Source organism: Giraffa tippelskirchi, chromosome 10 (assembly GCF_054371585.1).
Source record: "Giraffa tippelskirchi isolate mGirTip1 chromosome 10, T2T-mGirTip1v1.2.pri, whole genome shotgun sequence".
Taxonomy (NCBI): Eukaryota; Metazoa; Chordata; class Mammalia; order Artiodactyla; family Giraffidae; genus Giraffa; species Giraffa tippelskirchi.
This window is the reverse complement of record NC_137284.1, coordinates 38,502,612-38,518,174: the sequence shown is the minus strand read 5'-3', so window position 1 is coordinate 38,518,174 and position 15,563 is coordinate 38,502,612. Positions and strand designations below refer to the sequence as shown.

Genomic DNA, 15,563 nt, shown 5'->3' with positions numbered 1-15,563 from the left:
CCACCAAATGCCGGGGCTGTAAGAAGGTCCACTGATACCTAAACGCTGAGCCCTCTTTGTGCGTTCGCCTTGTCAAGAGACAGCGGCTCGCAGCGCATCCTGAGCTTCCTTTATAATCAGCGCGGAGGCACGCACACGCATCTGTGCGGCGCCCTCGTGGAAGCCCCGCATAGCGCGCAGAGGTTTGGAGACTCTGCTTCCAGGGCGCACCCGCTTCCGCGCTCTCGCGGCAGCCGGCGCGGTCCAGCCATTGGCAGGAGGGGAATAACGGCCCCGCAGCGTCTCGCCCCGCCTGCCCCGCAGCGGGACCGCGTAGACAGCGGCTTCGTGCGCAGCACAGGTGGGCTGGAGAAGCGGGGGAGGAGGGGGACCGAGGCGCGCCATCGAGTGGACTCGGAGGTTTGGGGAACCCCTCGCCGCGCAGTCGCCGCTGCTTCTCTTCGGGGATGGAGGCGGGCGAGGCGCGGGCTACCGCCCGCACCGGATCTGCTGCCTGAGCTTGCTTTCTCTTCGCCCAGGCTCGCCCAGGCCTGAGCCCCGCAGCCGAGCCAGAGAGCCGCGCGGGTGGCCGCGGGGGAGGGGGGACGCCTGAGCCCCTGCAGGACCCCCGCCCTCTCCCCGCGCACGCGTCCCCGGCGCGCGCGGGTGCTGGCCGGCCCGAAGGCCCCCCTGACCTTGGTGTCTCCCCGTGCCAGGTCTGCGCCAGGACCATGGGCGCCACGCTGGGCACCGGCGCGCGGCTGACTCTCCGGCCCGGCCGTGCCGGCGGCGCTGTCCGGAGGTGGGCGCCCCTCGCTCCCGCCCGAGGCTGCCACTCCAAGGCCCGCCCGGCGCGCCCCGTGCCGCTGAAGAAGCGGGGGTACGATGTCACCAGGAATCCGCATCTCAACAAGGTAACCAGGGGGAAGGCAGGAGGGCCCAAGCCGCTCTCCCGGGGCTGGCGGGATGGGCGCCCCGCCCCCTGGGCCCCGGGAGGATCCTCCCAGACGCCCTTCCAGGGGAAGCTCCGTGTAACTCGGTTTGCCTTTTTAGCACCCCTATTCTGCTTGGAAAGAGGTCACCAATAATGCGGGAGCCTAATTTCTTTATGAACAAATATAGACGGGGTTGAGGTCCTCATAACCATTCGGACTTGGAGTCAGATCTCGCCTTGATGCTTGCTGATTCTGTTGATTTGGGGCAGTTCATTGAACCTCTGGCCGTCCAAGTTTCCTTATCTGTAAAAGCGAAGCAGCTGGGTCGGGAGTGTTACGAGATTTAAAGAGAAAACAGAGATAGCGTTCTTAGCACAGTCCCTGACACCCAATGAGAACAAATATCAGCTAAGGTTATAATTATTCTGAGAAAAAGATTTTTAATTTGAGCCGGGACAAGAAAGTCCAGAATTATGGAACATTCAGACCTTGAAAAGGCCTCAGAGATCCTAATTTCAAACCTCTCCCTTTACAAATGAGAAAACAAGACGAAACTTGACCAAGGTCACCAGCTAGTTAGCTCTGACTCTGCCACTGAAATCTGGGTCTGGATCTCCGGTGCTTGGGTCAATTTCAGCCCACTGCTGACATGGTGCTTAAGAGCACACACATTTGTTTCTGGGAGTGGAGTTTAGTATCATTGGTGTTAAAATCCAGAGACCTGGGTTTAAGGCGTTTCCCAACACCACCTAATATTAACTTGGGCCTCTCATTTGATTTCTCTGAGGTTCAACTTTCTCCTGCTTAAAGTGGATGTTACCACAGACCCACCATCCCTACCACATTCAGCTATTGTGACAATCAGATGAATTACTGAATTTGATTTTGACAGTATATAAAGTGCTTGGTAAAGAAGCAGTTACTGCAAGATAAAATTCTTCATAATTTCCTTGAATCAGGATTGTGAAATTCAAGTAAGGAAATAGTTGTGGAAAAGGTGTTTTTGAGAAGTAGGAACAATTATCTAGATGCTAAGTATTGTTCCCTGCAGAATTAATAGAAGAAACTAAGAAGGAAAATTTCTCTCTCAACCTCCACCCATCACACTATGATCCCTGCTCCCCGCTCCAAGAAACCCTAAATCCTTTGTGTATTACTACTTTGGGATAGGTAAGGTGTTTTATGAATTACAACTTACTTTGTTGGCAGGTGTTAGGAAACTCAAACTAGCCTAGCGAATAAAAGCCTTCTGTAACTAAATGTCCGAAAGCACCGCAGGCAAGTTTGACTCAGCAGTCCAGATCACATCCTTGAAGATGCAGGTTCTCTGGCTGCCTGCTCTGCTCTTGAGTTGTCAGCTGCACCTTCAGATTCCATCTGGAAGAGTCTCTCACCCCATTGCTGCCACAGGCCCCCATCTCCTGATCTCACATCACACCATCCAGAGATTGAAAGGCACTGGCTTCTGGTAGTTCCTGTAGAAGAGAAAGGACACTTTCTCTGAAGGCTCAGGAAAGGAGTCTTTTGTCCCATGGACTCTAATTGGACTCCCTTCTACTCTCAATCCGATCACTATGACTTAAGTCAGTCAGCGTTCACCCCTGAATTTAAAGATGGAGTTTAGGTTAGTGGTATCCATACCAGCTGGTTTAGAATAAAGGGGATGTGTCCCCACCCCACTCCACCCCAAGTAAATCTGTGTATTGTCATCAGAGGGAGGAAGGGTAGATGCTGGAAAGCAAAATAATAAATTCCCACTACTGACTCCAATTGTTTTAACAATAATAGCTTTAGAAGGACTCGCATATTCGAATTAGCACTTAATTTTTATAAATAGTTTTAAAAAAATGAAAGAAGGACTTGAATGTCTTTTTTTCTTTTTTTTTTTTTGCCTTAGGTTTATGGTTTCCTGAAAGCATTCTTGCCCTTGTCCTTTGTCCCTGATGTAATTTTTTTTTCCTCCTAAGTAGGATAAATGGGACATTATCCATAAATCTAGGGACCTGACGTTTTCACGGTGTTAAAAGAGTTCTTGTATATCCTTGAAGTCAGCTGATGCTAGTCTGGGCTGAGAAGAGTATCTGGGGTGATGCTGAGAGAGCCTGTGGCCTCCCCCATTTGCCCTTGGGGAGGGAAGGGAGACAGCAGAGGAAGCAACACTGCCTGGGCACTGCCCCACATTTCCTCCTGGGGTGCCACCCTCTCACCGTCCTGCTGACCTCCAGCGCTCAGGCAGTCTCCAGGGAAGGCTTGAAAGCTTGGCACTTTCCATCAGCCAGATGGAGAGACTTGCTGACTTCAACAGAATCACTGAGGTTATCGCTAAGAAAACAAGAGAAGGGTGGCTTCAAAAGGGAGACATCCTTAGTGGGCAGCCCTGTGGGAGGATTTCTTTTCTGCTAGACTCAGAGCTCCTCCAGGGCAGGGACCAAGTTTTCTGCATTTGTGGCTGCATTTGTGGGCAGTTCCTGCAGGCTGTAACAAGGGTGTGACCATGAAGACTAACATTACGTTCTTGGAACATGTGCACTGGTTCTGCCTCCTGCTTTTGTGGGCGAGGCATTTAAGTTGAAGCTTGAGGGCGGAGGGTCATCAGGAGATGGATTTCTCCTAGAGAAGAGCTACTGAACAGAGTGGGCATCGCTGCCTTGTACAGACACAGGGTCTGGCCCCAGCGCTGTGATAATCTCACCCTGTGATCTGTGATGAATCTCATTAGACCCTCTGCCCATGTCGCACCACTGTTATGAGGATCCTGGGAGAGTCCTGTGAAATCATTTTGGAAAACTGTAAGGCACTAAATCTTAGATGATCATTTTGACAAGTTCCAGAATCAGGGTGGGAAGGTCCCTTAGATATGACCTAGCCTGAAATTGTTCAAACTTCAAGTTGCAACCTATGAGACATGGAATTATCTTGTGGATCTAACCAGTCTTTTTTTTTTATTTCAAAGAAATGGGTTTCAACAGAATTAAGAAATAGTAAATGTATTAAAATTTAATAAATATAAGTATTATACCAAGTCACCATGTGAAATGCCAACTTTCACTGTGGACTGTCATTTTAAAATGACAACCGTTATAAAAACTGTTGTTTTAATCCAGCCTCTTATTTTCAGATGAAGAGACAGGGTGAGAAAGTCAAGCAATTTCTCACTTGAAAGAAAGCCACAGAGATTGCCAGTGGTTGCAGAGGTGGGCAGAAGAAGCCCACCTTCTGATTTTCAGTCCACTGAATCACAATGACAGTTCTCATTCACATCAGTTTTGACTGACTTAGACATACTCATGATGATAACAATTGGAGCTAGATGATTTTGAGTTCCCTACAGGGGTCTAGATCTTCTGAATGATTCACCAATACTTCAATTTCTATTTCCTTTTTTAAAACAACAATATTGTGCCTTTCTTCTAAAATTTACATAATGACTTCTTCTGTTCTCCATGTAGATGATTGTGGCAACAGAGTGAATCTTTGATTACACATTACAGAATATCAGCAATATTTTATCTACATGAAACAGGAAACGATCAACCCCATTTTATAGGCTATCTTCCTAGGTGGAATCATCTCCATCCTATTCATGTGGCAGGTGAGCCCGCACAGCATTGCTGGCCTCAGCTTACCTCTGGCCTCTTTCGGGAAGGGCTGTGCTGTTCCCACGCCCCACACTGTTCCCGCTCATTTGTCTTCTCACCCTGTGTGTGTTCCTTTTGGTGCTGAGCAGCCTGTTGTCATGGCTGGTGGTGTGTCTTCCACCCTAGACCCTGAGCACCTTGAGGACAGAAACTGTCTTGTCACACGATACTCTCTACATCTGACTTGACATGCTCAATAAATATTTGCTCTTTGGACAATCTCAATCGAGTCCTAACCCCTTTCCTCTCAGCTTTATGAGCCTTAGTGTCACTGCTTTACAGTTAGCCCAATGCTCTCGTTGCCTGAAGACATGTTTACAAATAGCCCGCTGGGAGGAAATCCACCTACTTGGTCTTGATCTTCCCATACTTCAGGGTATTTCACTGCAGGGGTGTGATATTTCCCAGGTTGGGTCAACCACCTCCTTTGACCCATGCGCCAACAGTGATTTTTATCATATGCTTCCACTGAACCTTCACCTGCTTCTCTGCAGTTTTTTCCTTTTGTTGGCTTATAATAGCTTTATGAACGATAGCCCAAGTCTGGAAACAACCCAGATGTACATTAACCAGTGAATGGCTAAGCAATTTACGGTACATCCGTCTAATGGAATGCTCCATAGCCATGGTGGGAAGGGGAGTCAACTGTTGATTCTCTGCTTTTTTTTTTTTTTTTTAATCTCTTGAGCTTGATGATCAGGGGAAGAATGAATGAAGGGTGCTTTGTCCAGTCACTGATAATGAACCAGTGCATTTCATGCAGTGGGGCCCTCCAAATTGCAGGGCATGGGGGACTGCCTTCCCACGTGGACTGCATACATTTAGATTAGTGGACGTGGAAGCCCTGGGGGCCTGTGTTGAGGTGCTGGGTGCACAGGTTTCAGCTCCATCCCTTCTGTATGCAGTGGTGACTTCTTAGACTCCCACAACAGCTAGGATTTGCCTTTGACTAAAGGATGTTTTTGTTCTGTGCCAGTTTACAACTTGATTTTGCCTCCTTTGGGTTGGGGGGAGTCTGTCATCACACACTTGGCTCATTGATCAATCAGGAGGTGATGATTGGGTTGTATGGAGAATTTGAGGTTTCTTGGAGATGCTCTTTTCTGTTCCAGAGGCAGATGACATAATATGTCTTCTTGAGACCTCTGCTTCTGATGTGATGTTGGGCTGGGCTTCTTTGATAAAAAAGCAATGCGTTATTAAGTAAACATTAGTTCCATGAGCAGCAGTTTGTTCTGGACATGCACTTCCTGTGCAGTGACTCAGGGCATTGAAGCTCAAGTCCTGTTCAGATATTTTAAGAACAAACGAGCAGAGGCGGGTTGGAATGAAATCCTTCCCTGTCAAATACTGTCCTGGCTTCCTGGGATTGATAACATTTGGTGTTAGGGCTTTGTGCATGAAACAGCTAAAGAACTTACATTCATTAGGCTAAAAGTTAGGCAACTTTTACAAAGCAAACCCCTGACTCAGAGGCTTAAACAAGATAAAAGTGTGTTTCTCTCATAAGCAAGTCTGGGTGGGCAGTGAGCAGGTTGATATGTGGCTTGATTGTTGCTCTGCCATCCTCAGTGTCCATCTGCCATTTCATGGTCCGGGATGGTTGCTCTCGTCTCTGCCATTCATTTTATACGGAAGCAAGTATGCAAGGGAATTAGCAGAATTTGGATGTTGCAAATATCACTTTCATTCACATCCAATTGGCCAGAGTTGGTCATAGCTGCAGGAGAACCAGAGAAATGTAATCTTTAGCTGGGCGCCCATATATCCTGCTAAAAATTCTACACCACTAAGGAAAGAATGAATGGATATTAGGGAAAGGACTACAAAATGCTTATCTGAAATTTTAACTTGGTTTACTAACAGTTTTATCCCAACCTTTAAAATCCATCAGTTTCTCTACATCTCCGCTACCAGCAGCCTTGTTCATATCTTCATCATCTTGTGTCTAGATTGACAGAAGCCTTCTCATGGGTTTCCAACTTCTAGTCTTGCTCCTTCCAATCTCCTTCTCTGTGTGTCTGTTAACCACACTTTGAGAGGCTAAAACCTTGCACACATCCTCGTCCACTCTCTTTCAGACCCCATGTCCAATTCAATGGGTAGTCCTGCTGCTCTGTCTCCAGACCACATCTGGAATCCAGCCTCTGCTCTCACCACGGGTCCCCCACTGACCTAAGGCGCTGCCATTTCTCTGCTGGATGATTACAGTGCCCCCCCCTCAGCTGGTTCAGTTCAGGCAGTTCAGTCCCTCAGTCGTGTCTGACTCTTTGTGACTGCAGCACATCAAGCCTCGCTGCACCATCATCAGCTCCTAGAGCCTACTCAAACTCATGTCCGTCACATGGGTGATACCATCCAGCCATCCCATTCTCTGTCATCCCCTTCTCCTCCTGCCCTCAATCTCTCCCAGCATCAGGGTCTTTTCAGATGAGTCGCATTAGGTGGCCAAACTATTGGAGTTTCAGCTTCAGCGTCAGTCCTTCCAATGAATATTCAGGACTAATTTCCTTTAGGATGGACTGGTTGGATCTCCTTGCAGTCCAAGGGTCTCTCAAGAGTCTTCTCCAACATCACAGTTCAAAACCATCAATTCTTCAGTGCCCATCTTTCTTTATAGTCCAACTCTCACATCCATACATGATTACTGGAAAAACCATAGCTTTGACTAGATGGACCTTTGTTGGCAAAGTAATGTCTCTGCTTTTTAACATGCTGTCTAGATTGGTCATAGCTTTTCTTCCAGGGAGCAAGCATTTTAATTTCATGGCTGCAGTCACCATCTGTAGTGATTTTGGAGCCCCAAAAAATAAAGTCTCTCAAGGTTTCCATTGTTTCCCCATCTATTTGCCATGAAATGATGGGACCGGATGCCATGATCTTAGTTTTCTGAATGTTGAGTTTTAAGCCAACTTTTTCACTCTCCTCTTTCACTTTCATCAAGAGGCTCTTTAGTTCTTCTTTGCTTTCTGCCATAAGGGTGGTGTCATCTGCGTATCTGAGGATACCCTAGCTGTTATCCTTCTGTTTCTCTTGTTTATCTTCCCCACAACAGCCAGTGTGTTCCTTTGAAAACAAAGTTTGATCACATCACTCGTCTGCTTAAAACTCTGCAGAGTCAGAGTTCTTACCATGTCCTGCATGATTTGACCCTCTCTGACCTCCTCTTTTCCTACTTCTCAGTCTCACTTACTGCCCAAACCAAGCAGCCCTCAGATACTCCAAGCATGCTCCTACTTGGGCTCTTTGCACTGGCTGTTCCTCTTCTAGAACACACAGCCCCTGCGTAGCCATGTGGTTAACTCCCTCACCTTCTTCAAGGCTTCTCACTTTCTCAGTGAGACCTACTCAGACCACCCCATGGGAAGCTGTAAACAGTCCTTTTAACTTTCTTGGTCCCTTTCACATGATCTACTTTTCCTCCATAGTATTTGATCCTTCCTAACATACTATTTGGCTTCCCTGGTGGCTCAGATGGTAAAGCATCTGCCTGCTATGCAGGAGACCTGGGTTTGATCCCTGGGTTGGGAAGATCACCTGGAGAAGGGAATGGCTATCCACTCCAGTATTCTTGTTGGAGAATCCCATAGACAGAGGAGCCTGGTGGGCTACAGTCCATGGGGTCGCAAAGATACTGTTTAATTTTCTTATCATATCTCTTGGTTATCATTTGTGTTTCCCCACTAAGCTCTGTTTAGACAGAGATTTTTGTCTTATTCATTCATTAATGTATCCAAGGTACTTAGAACAGTTCTTGGTCCAGTGTTCGTTACCCAGTGAAGGGTTATTGGATGAGTGAGTCATTCGGGGAGGCATCTGCTGAGGCTCCTTCCTTTCATCCCTTCCCTTTTCCCTCCTCCTCACCAAAGCCCCCCTTCTTTTCCTCTGGTGTTTTGCTCCCCAGTGTCCCCCTCTGTGGGGTTTATATGCCCAAGATCACCTGCTTCTGGAATGTAGGTTAGTCTGATATCAACCCTTTGTGTACCCAGAGGTCCACTTACCATGAAGACTGGGGAAGCGCAGCACACGTGTTCACCCGTGGTTATTTCCAGGTTCACCAGCATTAAACCAAGCCTGGGGGGAAAAAGAGACTCTATTCAGGAGACACAGGTGGTGTCTTGAAACCAGAGATGGATGGAGACATTCTTGAGACCCACCCTAAAAAGCAAAGCGGGATGTGTAGGGAGTAGACCAGAGATAGGAGAACCCAGCTTCAGTCAGCCTCTCCAGCTTCCTAGAGCTCCCACCCTGGAAGCCCCCGTCTCTGTTCTGAACTTCTCTGAGCACCCCCATGCTGCAGCCTTGAAGACAAGGCTTACCATGTTAAGGACCTCCACCCCTCCCATCCACAGGTTGAAGCCTTACCCCTAAATGTGATGGTGTTTGATATTGGGGCCTTTCAGAGGTAATTAGTTCACAAGAGTGGCACCCTCATGATGGGATTAGTGCTTTTATCAAAGAAACAGGAGGGAACCCCTTCTCCCTTTCTGCCCTATGAAAATAAGGCAAGAAAATGGTCATCTGCAAGCCAGGAAGATGGTCCTTGGCAGGAACTGAATCAGCTACACCTTGGTTTTGAACTTGGTCTTTACTGTGAGAAGTAAATTTCTGTTGTGTAAGCCACCATTTTCATACTGTTCATGGGGTTCTCAAGGCAAGAATCCTGAAGTGGTGTGCCATTCCTTTCTCCAGTGGACCAGGTTTTGTCAGGGCTAATCGGCAGGGACATGCCCTTCAGCCAGTCAACGTAGCTGGATGACATGCCTGGCTGTCCCACTGCTGGTCCTCATTGAGTGTTTAAACCTTCACCGGCCATTGGGTATCAGTCAACATGAGGCTAGGGGTTGAGACACAGGCCCTGCTGGAGTGGCTGGGCAGGGGATACAGGGAAGGCTGGAGCTGATGTTGGAGGACAGCCAGGAGTGGAGGGCACCCAAGCCTCACCACTGCCGTTGGCTGCCCTGGGGTCCCAGTGATGCTGAAGCTCTAGTACTTTGGCCACCTGATGCTAAGAGCTGACTCACTGGAAAAGACCTGATGCTGGCAAAGATTGAGGGCAGGAGGAAAAGGGGGTGACAGAGGATGAGATGATTGGATGGCATCACTGACTCAATGGATATGAGTTTGAGCAAGCTCTGGGAGATGGTGATGGACACAGAAGCCTGGCATGAAAAGAGTTGGACATGACTTAGCAACTGAACAACAACAACAAAGCCACTCAGTTTGTGGTATGTTGTTGCAGCATCCCAGATGGACTAAGACATCATACCAGGAACTGCTGTGCATCTCAGGGGTCAAGAAATCAAGGAAGTGTGGGGTGGGATGCCAGAAGCTCAGGGAGAAGGTTTGCTACTCCTGGAAAACAAATCTAATGCTCAGAAAGTCTTTTCTTATAAATGCGTTGTTATAAATAGTTAAATTGTCCTCCAAAGATAGTATATTATGTGTTAGATTAGCATTTGATCATTATGAAGATTTCAGAAGTGTTGACTTATGTTTATGAATGCTTAATTAAAATGCAAAATACTAAGTGGAATCTATACCCATGTGCATTACTGTAAAAAGATGTAACTCTGTAAAAAGACTTGGAACGAAATGTGTAAAAATGGTCATTTTAGGGCAATGGAATTATGGGAGATTTATTTCCTCTTTATATAATTTTCTTTAATGGTCCATTGTCTTTTCAATTTTAGGCTACAGTTTCTGTTGGAATTGAGTTTCTAGAGCCAAGTAAATAACATTTGGACCAACTTTTGGAAGTTGACCTATCTGTAACAACAAGGGTGGCATTCTAATCCTATAGAAATCTGTGTGTGTATGTTAGTCACTCAGTCAGGTCTGACTTTTTTCGACCCCGTGGACTGTAGCCTGGCAGTCTCCTCTGTCTATGGAATTCTCCAGGCAAGAATACTGGAGTGGGTTGCCATTCCCTTCTCAAGAGGATCTTTCCCACCAGGGATCGAACCCGGGTCTCCCGCATTGTGGGCAGATTCTTTACCATCTGAGCCACCAGGGAAGCCCAGAAATCCCTCCCAGATAGTCCTATTTCAAGATTTGCTTGCATGTATAATCAGTTATCTTCTAGAGGCAATATGTTTAGATTCGTGTAATAAAATGTTAGCATGGGAACCTGCCACCTGTTCTAAAAACAGTTGTAAACAACAGTAGCTAGATTCTATAAGCAGCAGCACTGGAGGGCAGATCCCATACAGAAATATATGTTGTCTGGCTCAGACTTGGACCAAATGGCGTCAAAGCCAGTCTAAATCTGAACTCTCTATATAGAGTTTCTGTGGACACTTTTTCAGGGCTCATTTCCAGCCTCTGTTTCTAGTGTCTCTTGATCCACTTGGGCCTTTGGAGACTCTGGGGATTATGGCTTTATTTTAGTTTGCATTTGTATCATTTCTACCAAAGATTTCTTTCATCATCTATTCTCTTCTTGCCAAATGCCAGTCTTATAGTGAGGGACTGTGGGGAGGCCTTTTGATTCTTGTGGCTATTGCAGAGGGGTCACTGGTGTGCAGCACTTTTGTTTGCAAAGACGTGGTTATAGTCAGTTTCCAGACCTTCACTTTGATGTGTAGAAAGTACATTGGGAAATCCTTTGGGGTGGTGGCCCGCTGCCTCTCTGATGCAGAGCACAAAAGATGCTCTATGATTGTGTGATGAAAATCTGAGGGATAGCCTATGACTGGGGGTGCCAGGGTCAGTGGTTAAAAGCACGCATTCATTCTGTACCCAAATGGTTGCCTGGCAGCCTGGTGAAAACAGAGTTCCTACCAAAAGGACACAGTAGAAAGTAAAATGTACTCAGTCATTTGAGGAGAGGCAGTTTTGGTGGAAAGATCATCAGTTTTTGAGGAACTTGAATAAGAGAAAATCAAAGCTGCAGTTGTTTTTAAAAGTGATATTGAAAGCCAGAGGGACCATAGGGGATAGAGTTGAATGATTAGCAACTTGAGAATATTATTTTTTTTGAAAGCGTTTTGTCTGGATTCTGTATCATTGTTTGGGAGTGGTCTACAAAGCCCATACCATAATGGTCCTGGAACACACTCCCCTGTGGTGTGGAGCTCTGGAGGAGGCAGACCCTACTGGTTCCTTTATTTTGCCTTGGTCTTTCAGAAAACAGTAGGAGGAGCCAGCATGCACACAAGGCGGCCTCCTCTGGGTTGTTGAGCTGTGCAGTGACTTTTCCCATCGAACGAAGGCTGCCGAGTCCCCTCACGACTTCAGTGGAGCTGGTCTTCATTCACAGTAGATGGTTCCCACCCCTTCTTTCTCTGGTTTCTGAAGGGAGTGTTGAAGATTCCAAACCAGATTCATATTATACTGAATTTCTTTAAATAGTAGATGCCTTGTGGAAGGAACCCAAATCATAATGATAAGAGCTAGGATTTTTTGGATATACAGTGTGCCAGGGGTTATATTGACTCGTTTAATTTTGTTGTTGTTATTTAGTCGCTAAGTTGCATCTGACTCTTTGTGACCCCATGGATAGCAGCCTACCAGCCTCCTCTGTCCTTCACTGTCTCCTGGAGTCTGCTCAAACTCATGTCCATCAAGTCAGTGATGCCATCCAACCATCTCATCCTCTGTCACGACCTTCTCCTCCTGCCATCAATCTTTCTCAGCACCAGGGTCTTTTCAAATGAGTCAGTTCTTCGCATCAGTGGCCAAAGTATTGGAGCTTCAGCTTCAGCATCAGTCCTTCCAATGAATATTCAGGACTGATTTCCTTTAGGATGAACTGGTTGGATCTCCTTGCAGTCCAAGGGACTCTCAAGAGTCTTCTCCAGCACCACAGTTTGAAAGCATCAATTCTTGCATGCGCAGCCTTCTTTATGGTCCAACTCTTACATGCACACATGACTACTGGAAAAACTATAGAACTGACTCTACTAGGCGGGTCGGCGAGGCATTCCCTGCTGTGGCCCTCTGATGGGCTGTGCTCATGCCTACTGGCTCTGTCAGAATCAGAATCCTGGAGGGAATTTGAAAGATCGCTGGATACCTTCTTATCACCCTCTAAATTTGTGTAATTCTCCCAAGACTCATTTGTTTATTTATTAAATTGATTCATTAAAGACTTGCTGAGTCCCTATTGTATTTTAGGCAGTGGAACCTCAGTGGTGAACACATTGCCTTCAGGGAGCTTATGTGTAAGAGGGGTGGAGGTAGGCAGCAGTTTGTAAGCAGACAGTTTCAGATCAGAAGGTCGGTGTGATGAGAAGCATCTGGAAAAGTGCTGTAGGAGCCTGGGAGAGGGGTGCGAACACTTCCAATGGCTGTGCTATCAGAACCGACACTGTGAAGAGGCGGAGTTGGCAGATGAAGGTGGTGGAGGAGAAGCTGTCTAGATCAAAGCATGTGAGTAGAAGGCTTTCTCCCTGAGAAGAGCCACCTTTTGTGGTTGAATGTACAGAAATAGAGCAGTAAACCCATGCTTTATGAGGGGCCCCATTTTCAGAGAGAAATCATTTTATGAAACCTCTAATTCTACAAGTAGAATTAATGATATATCTCCAGGACTATGACATGCCCTTTGATTTTGCTCTTTCCCTCACTTTGGTGTTGTTCAGCCCCTGGGAGCACCATTCACATTGGGTTCATTTATCAAATATTGGACATACTTCAGCTCAGCTCTCAAGGGCTGCCTCAGCATTGCTGCCTTCCTTGATAATGACCCATGCAAGTGACTCATTCACCCTGCACGCTCCTCTGAGGTTTAGCTTATATAATCATGGCTCTTTTCTGCATTGTGTGTGTGTGTGTGTGTGTGTGTGTGTGTGTGTGTGTATGCTCAGCTGTGTCCAACTTTTTGCCACCCCATGGACTGTAGTCCACCAGTCTTCTCTGTGTATGAAATTTTCCAGGGAAAAATGCTGGAGTGGGTTGCCATTTCCTGCTCCAGGAGATCTTCCCAACCCAGGGATCGAAGCCATGTCTCCTGCATTGGCAGATGGATTCTTTACCACTGAGCCACCTGGGAAGCCCTTCTATACTGGGTCTCAGTAAACACTTAAGTGCATATGTCTGTCTCCATCTGAATGTTATCCTCAGAGCCAGGACCCTGTCTTCAACACTGCATGGCCAGCACGATGCCTTCTTCATAATATACTCTCAATAAAAATTAGTGACATGAATCACTATCACATTCCCTCCTGGAGACATCGGAAACCACTCTGGTCAAGACTGGTAATACACAAGCCCATCTGCTGTCTCTCCTAAAAGGGCTTCCCTGGTGGCTTAGCTGGTAAAGAATCCACCTGCAATGCGGGAGACCTGGGTTCAATCCCTGGGTCAGGCAGAGATCCCCTAGAGAGGGAAATGGCAACCCGCTCCAGTATTCTTGCCTGGAGAATTCCATGAACAGAGGAGCCTGACGGGCTATAGTCCATGGGGTCACAAAGAGTCGGACACGACTAAAAAGATGGTGACAATATAATTATATTTAGATCCCTCCATGGCCCTTGGAGGATTTTGAAAACCAAGAGAAATCTTTTATTTTGGTCATATAAATTTCCGGAATCCATTTCTTCAGGAGAGTTTTCTGCTCTGATGCTGCGCCATTTCATCTGAAGAATAACACGTTTATGATCAGATTATATATGCTCATCTTTGAGGCTGCTTTAAAGACCCTAGGTTTAGACCTGCTCTAATTAGCAACAGATTAAAGGGTTCTGGTGATGAAGGACAGCAGTCAGTGAGAATCAACTGTGTGTGACCTCCCCCTGCCCACCACCACCAGGTAACAGCCTGTGACCAGGCAGCAGAGTGCACCGGCTGCAGTCTAGGGATTTAGAGTCCAAAAAGCCCAAGGTTTCAGTTCCAGCCCAACTGTTCACTGTATGTGTGGTCTTGGGAAAGGCACTTCATTTCTCTAAGCCTCAGTTTCCACATCTGTTAATGGAAGTGATAATAAAATATCCCCCTTAACAGAGTGCTGTAATAATTAATGTATGTAAAGTGCATTGTAAGTGCCCAGTTAATCCTTAATGGACCCAGATCTGTAAAAATTTTGCTCCATTCCTTTTAGCATAGTGCGAAGCCCCGTGTGGGCCTCAGAAGTCACAGACCTAACAGGGTTTAGACCTGGTCCTTGCCCTTCTAGAGCAGCCAGTCCAGAAGGAGAGGGGAAGACTGGGGGATCCAAACTCATTCTCCATGGATGTGGGTACATCTCATTTTGGCAGAGACATAATAAGAGAGGAGTGAATCTGGGAAGAAACAGGAGAGGTAGAGTCTTTAGTGATAATTTCTGAGTACTTGGGTTCCCCTGGTAGCTCAGATGGTAAAGAATCTGCCTGCAGTGGAGGAGACCCAGGTTCGATCCCAGGGTTGGGAAGATCCCCTGGGGGAGGAAATGGCAACCCACTCCAGTATTCATGCCTGCAAAATCCCATGAGCAGAGGAGCCTGGTGGGCTACAGGCCATGGGGTTGCAAAGAGTCGGACATGACTGAGTGAGCATACATACAGCCTCCCTTAACTTAAGCACAGTGCTTTTGAGTCTCTTGTAGAAAGGAGATGCATTCATGTTAAACAGTGTATGTCTCAGACCTAAACTTCTGCTGCCCTGGCTCTTGCTATCACTCATGTGTGTCCATCTCGAATGAATGGATGTGCTCCTGACATCCACCTTTGTCTTGGGATTTCTATTTTTCTCTGCACTAACATGATCTTGAGGACAGTCCACCAGCCATTTGACAGAAAGCTCAACCCTCATGTCAGACCCTCCCTTCTCATCTCTTTTATTTTGGGATTCTTCCAGCCCATAATTATTATTATTTTTTGGACTGGTGAAATCACTCTGGCCACAGGACAGTGAATAGCTCTGCAGTTGCCACCTGATAAAGCAGGCGTAGAGAGAGATGGTGTGCAGAAAAGCCTATTAACAGCCATTTTTAGAAACAGGCTTTGAAATCCACCTGTCAGAGCTGAAAGATTTCCCCTGTTCTCACACTTCAGGAGCTGGCAGCAGCTTCTTCTCACGTCTGAGGAAACTC

The 15,563-nt window shown here is 46.8% G+C and overlaps 1 protein-coding gene across 2 annotated transcripts in view; it reads left to right on the top strand.

Annotated features, from left to right (window-relative positions):
- Positions 1-240: 240 nt before the first annotated feature.
- ME3 (malic enzyme 3) overlaps positions 241-15,563 on the top strand; it is a 215,641-nt gene continuing 200,318 nt past the window's right edge. For both annotated transcript variants that reach the window (XR_014067404.1, XM_081536355.1), the window contains exons 1-2: positions 241-340; positions 696-893. Coding sequence is in view for 1 of the 2 variants with exons in the window: in XM_081536355.1 (XP_081392481.1) it covers positions 711-893 (183 nt within the window). In the remaining variant the exon portion in view is untranslated. The remainder of the gene's footprint in view (positions 341-695; positions 894-15,563) is intronic.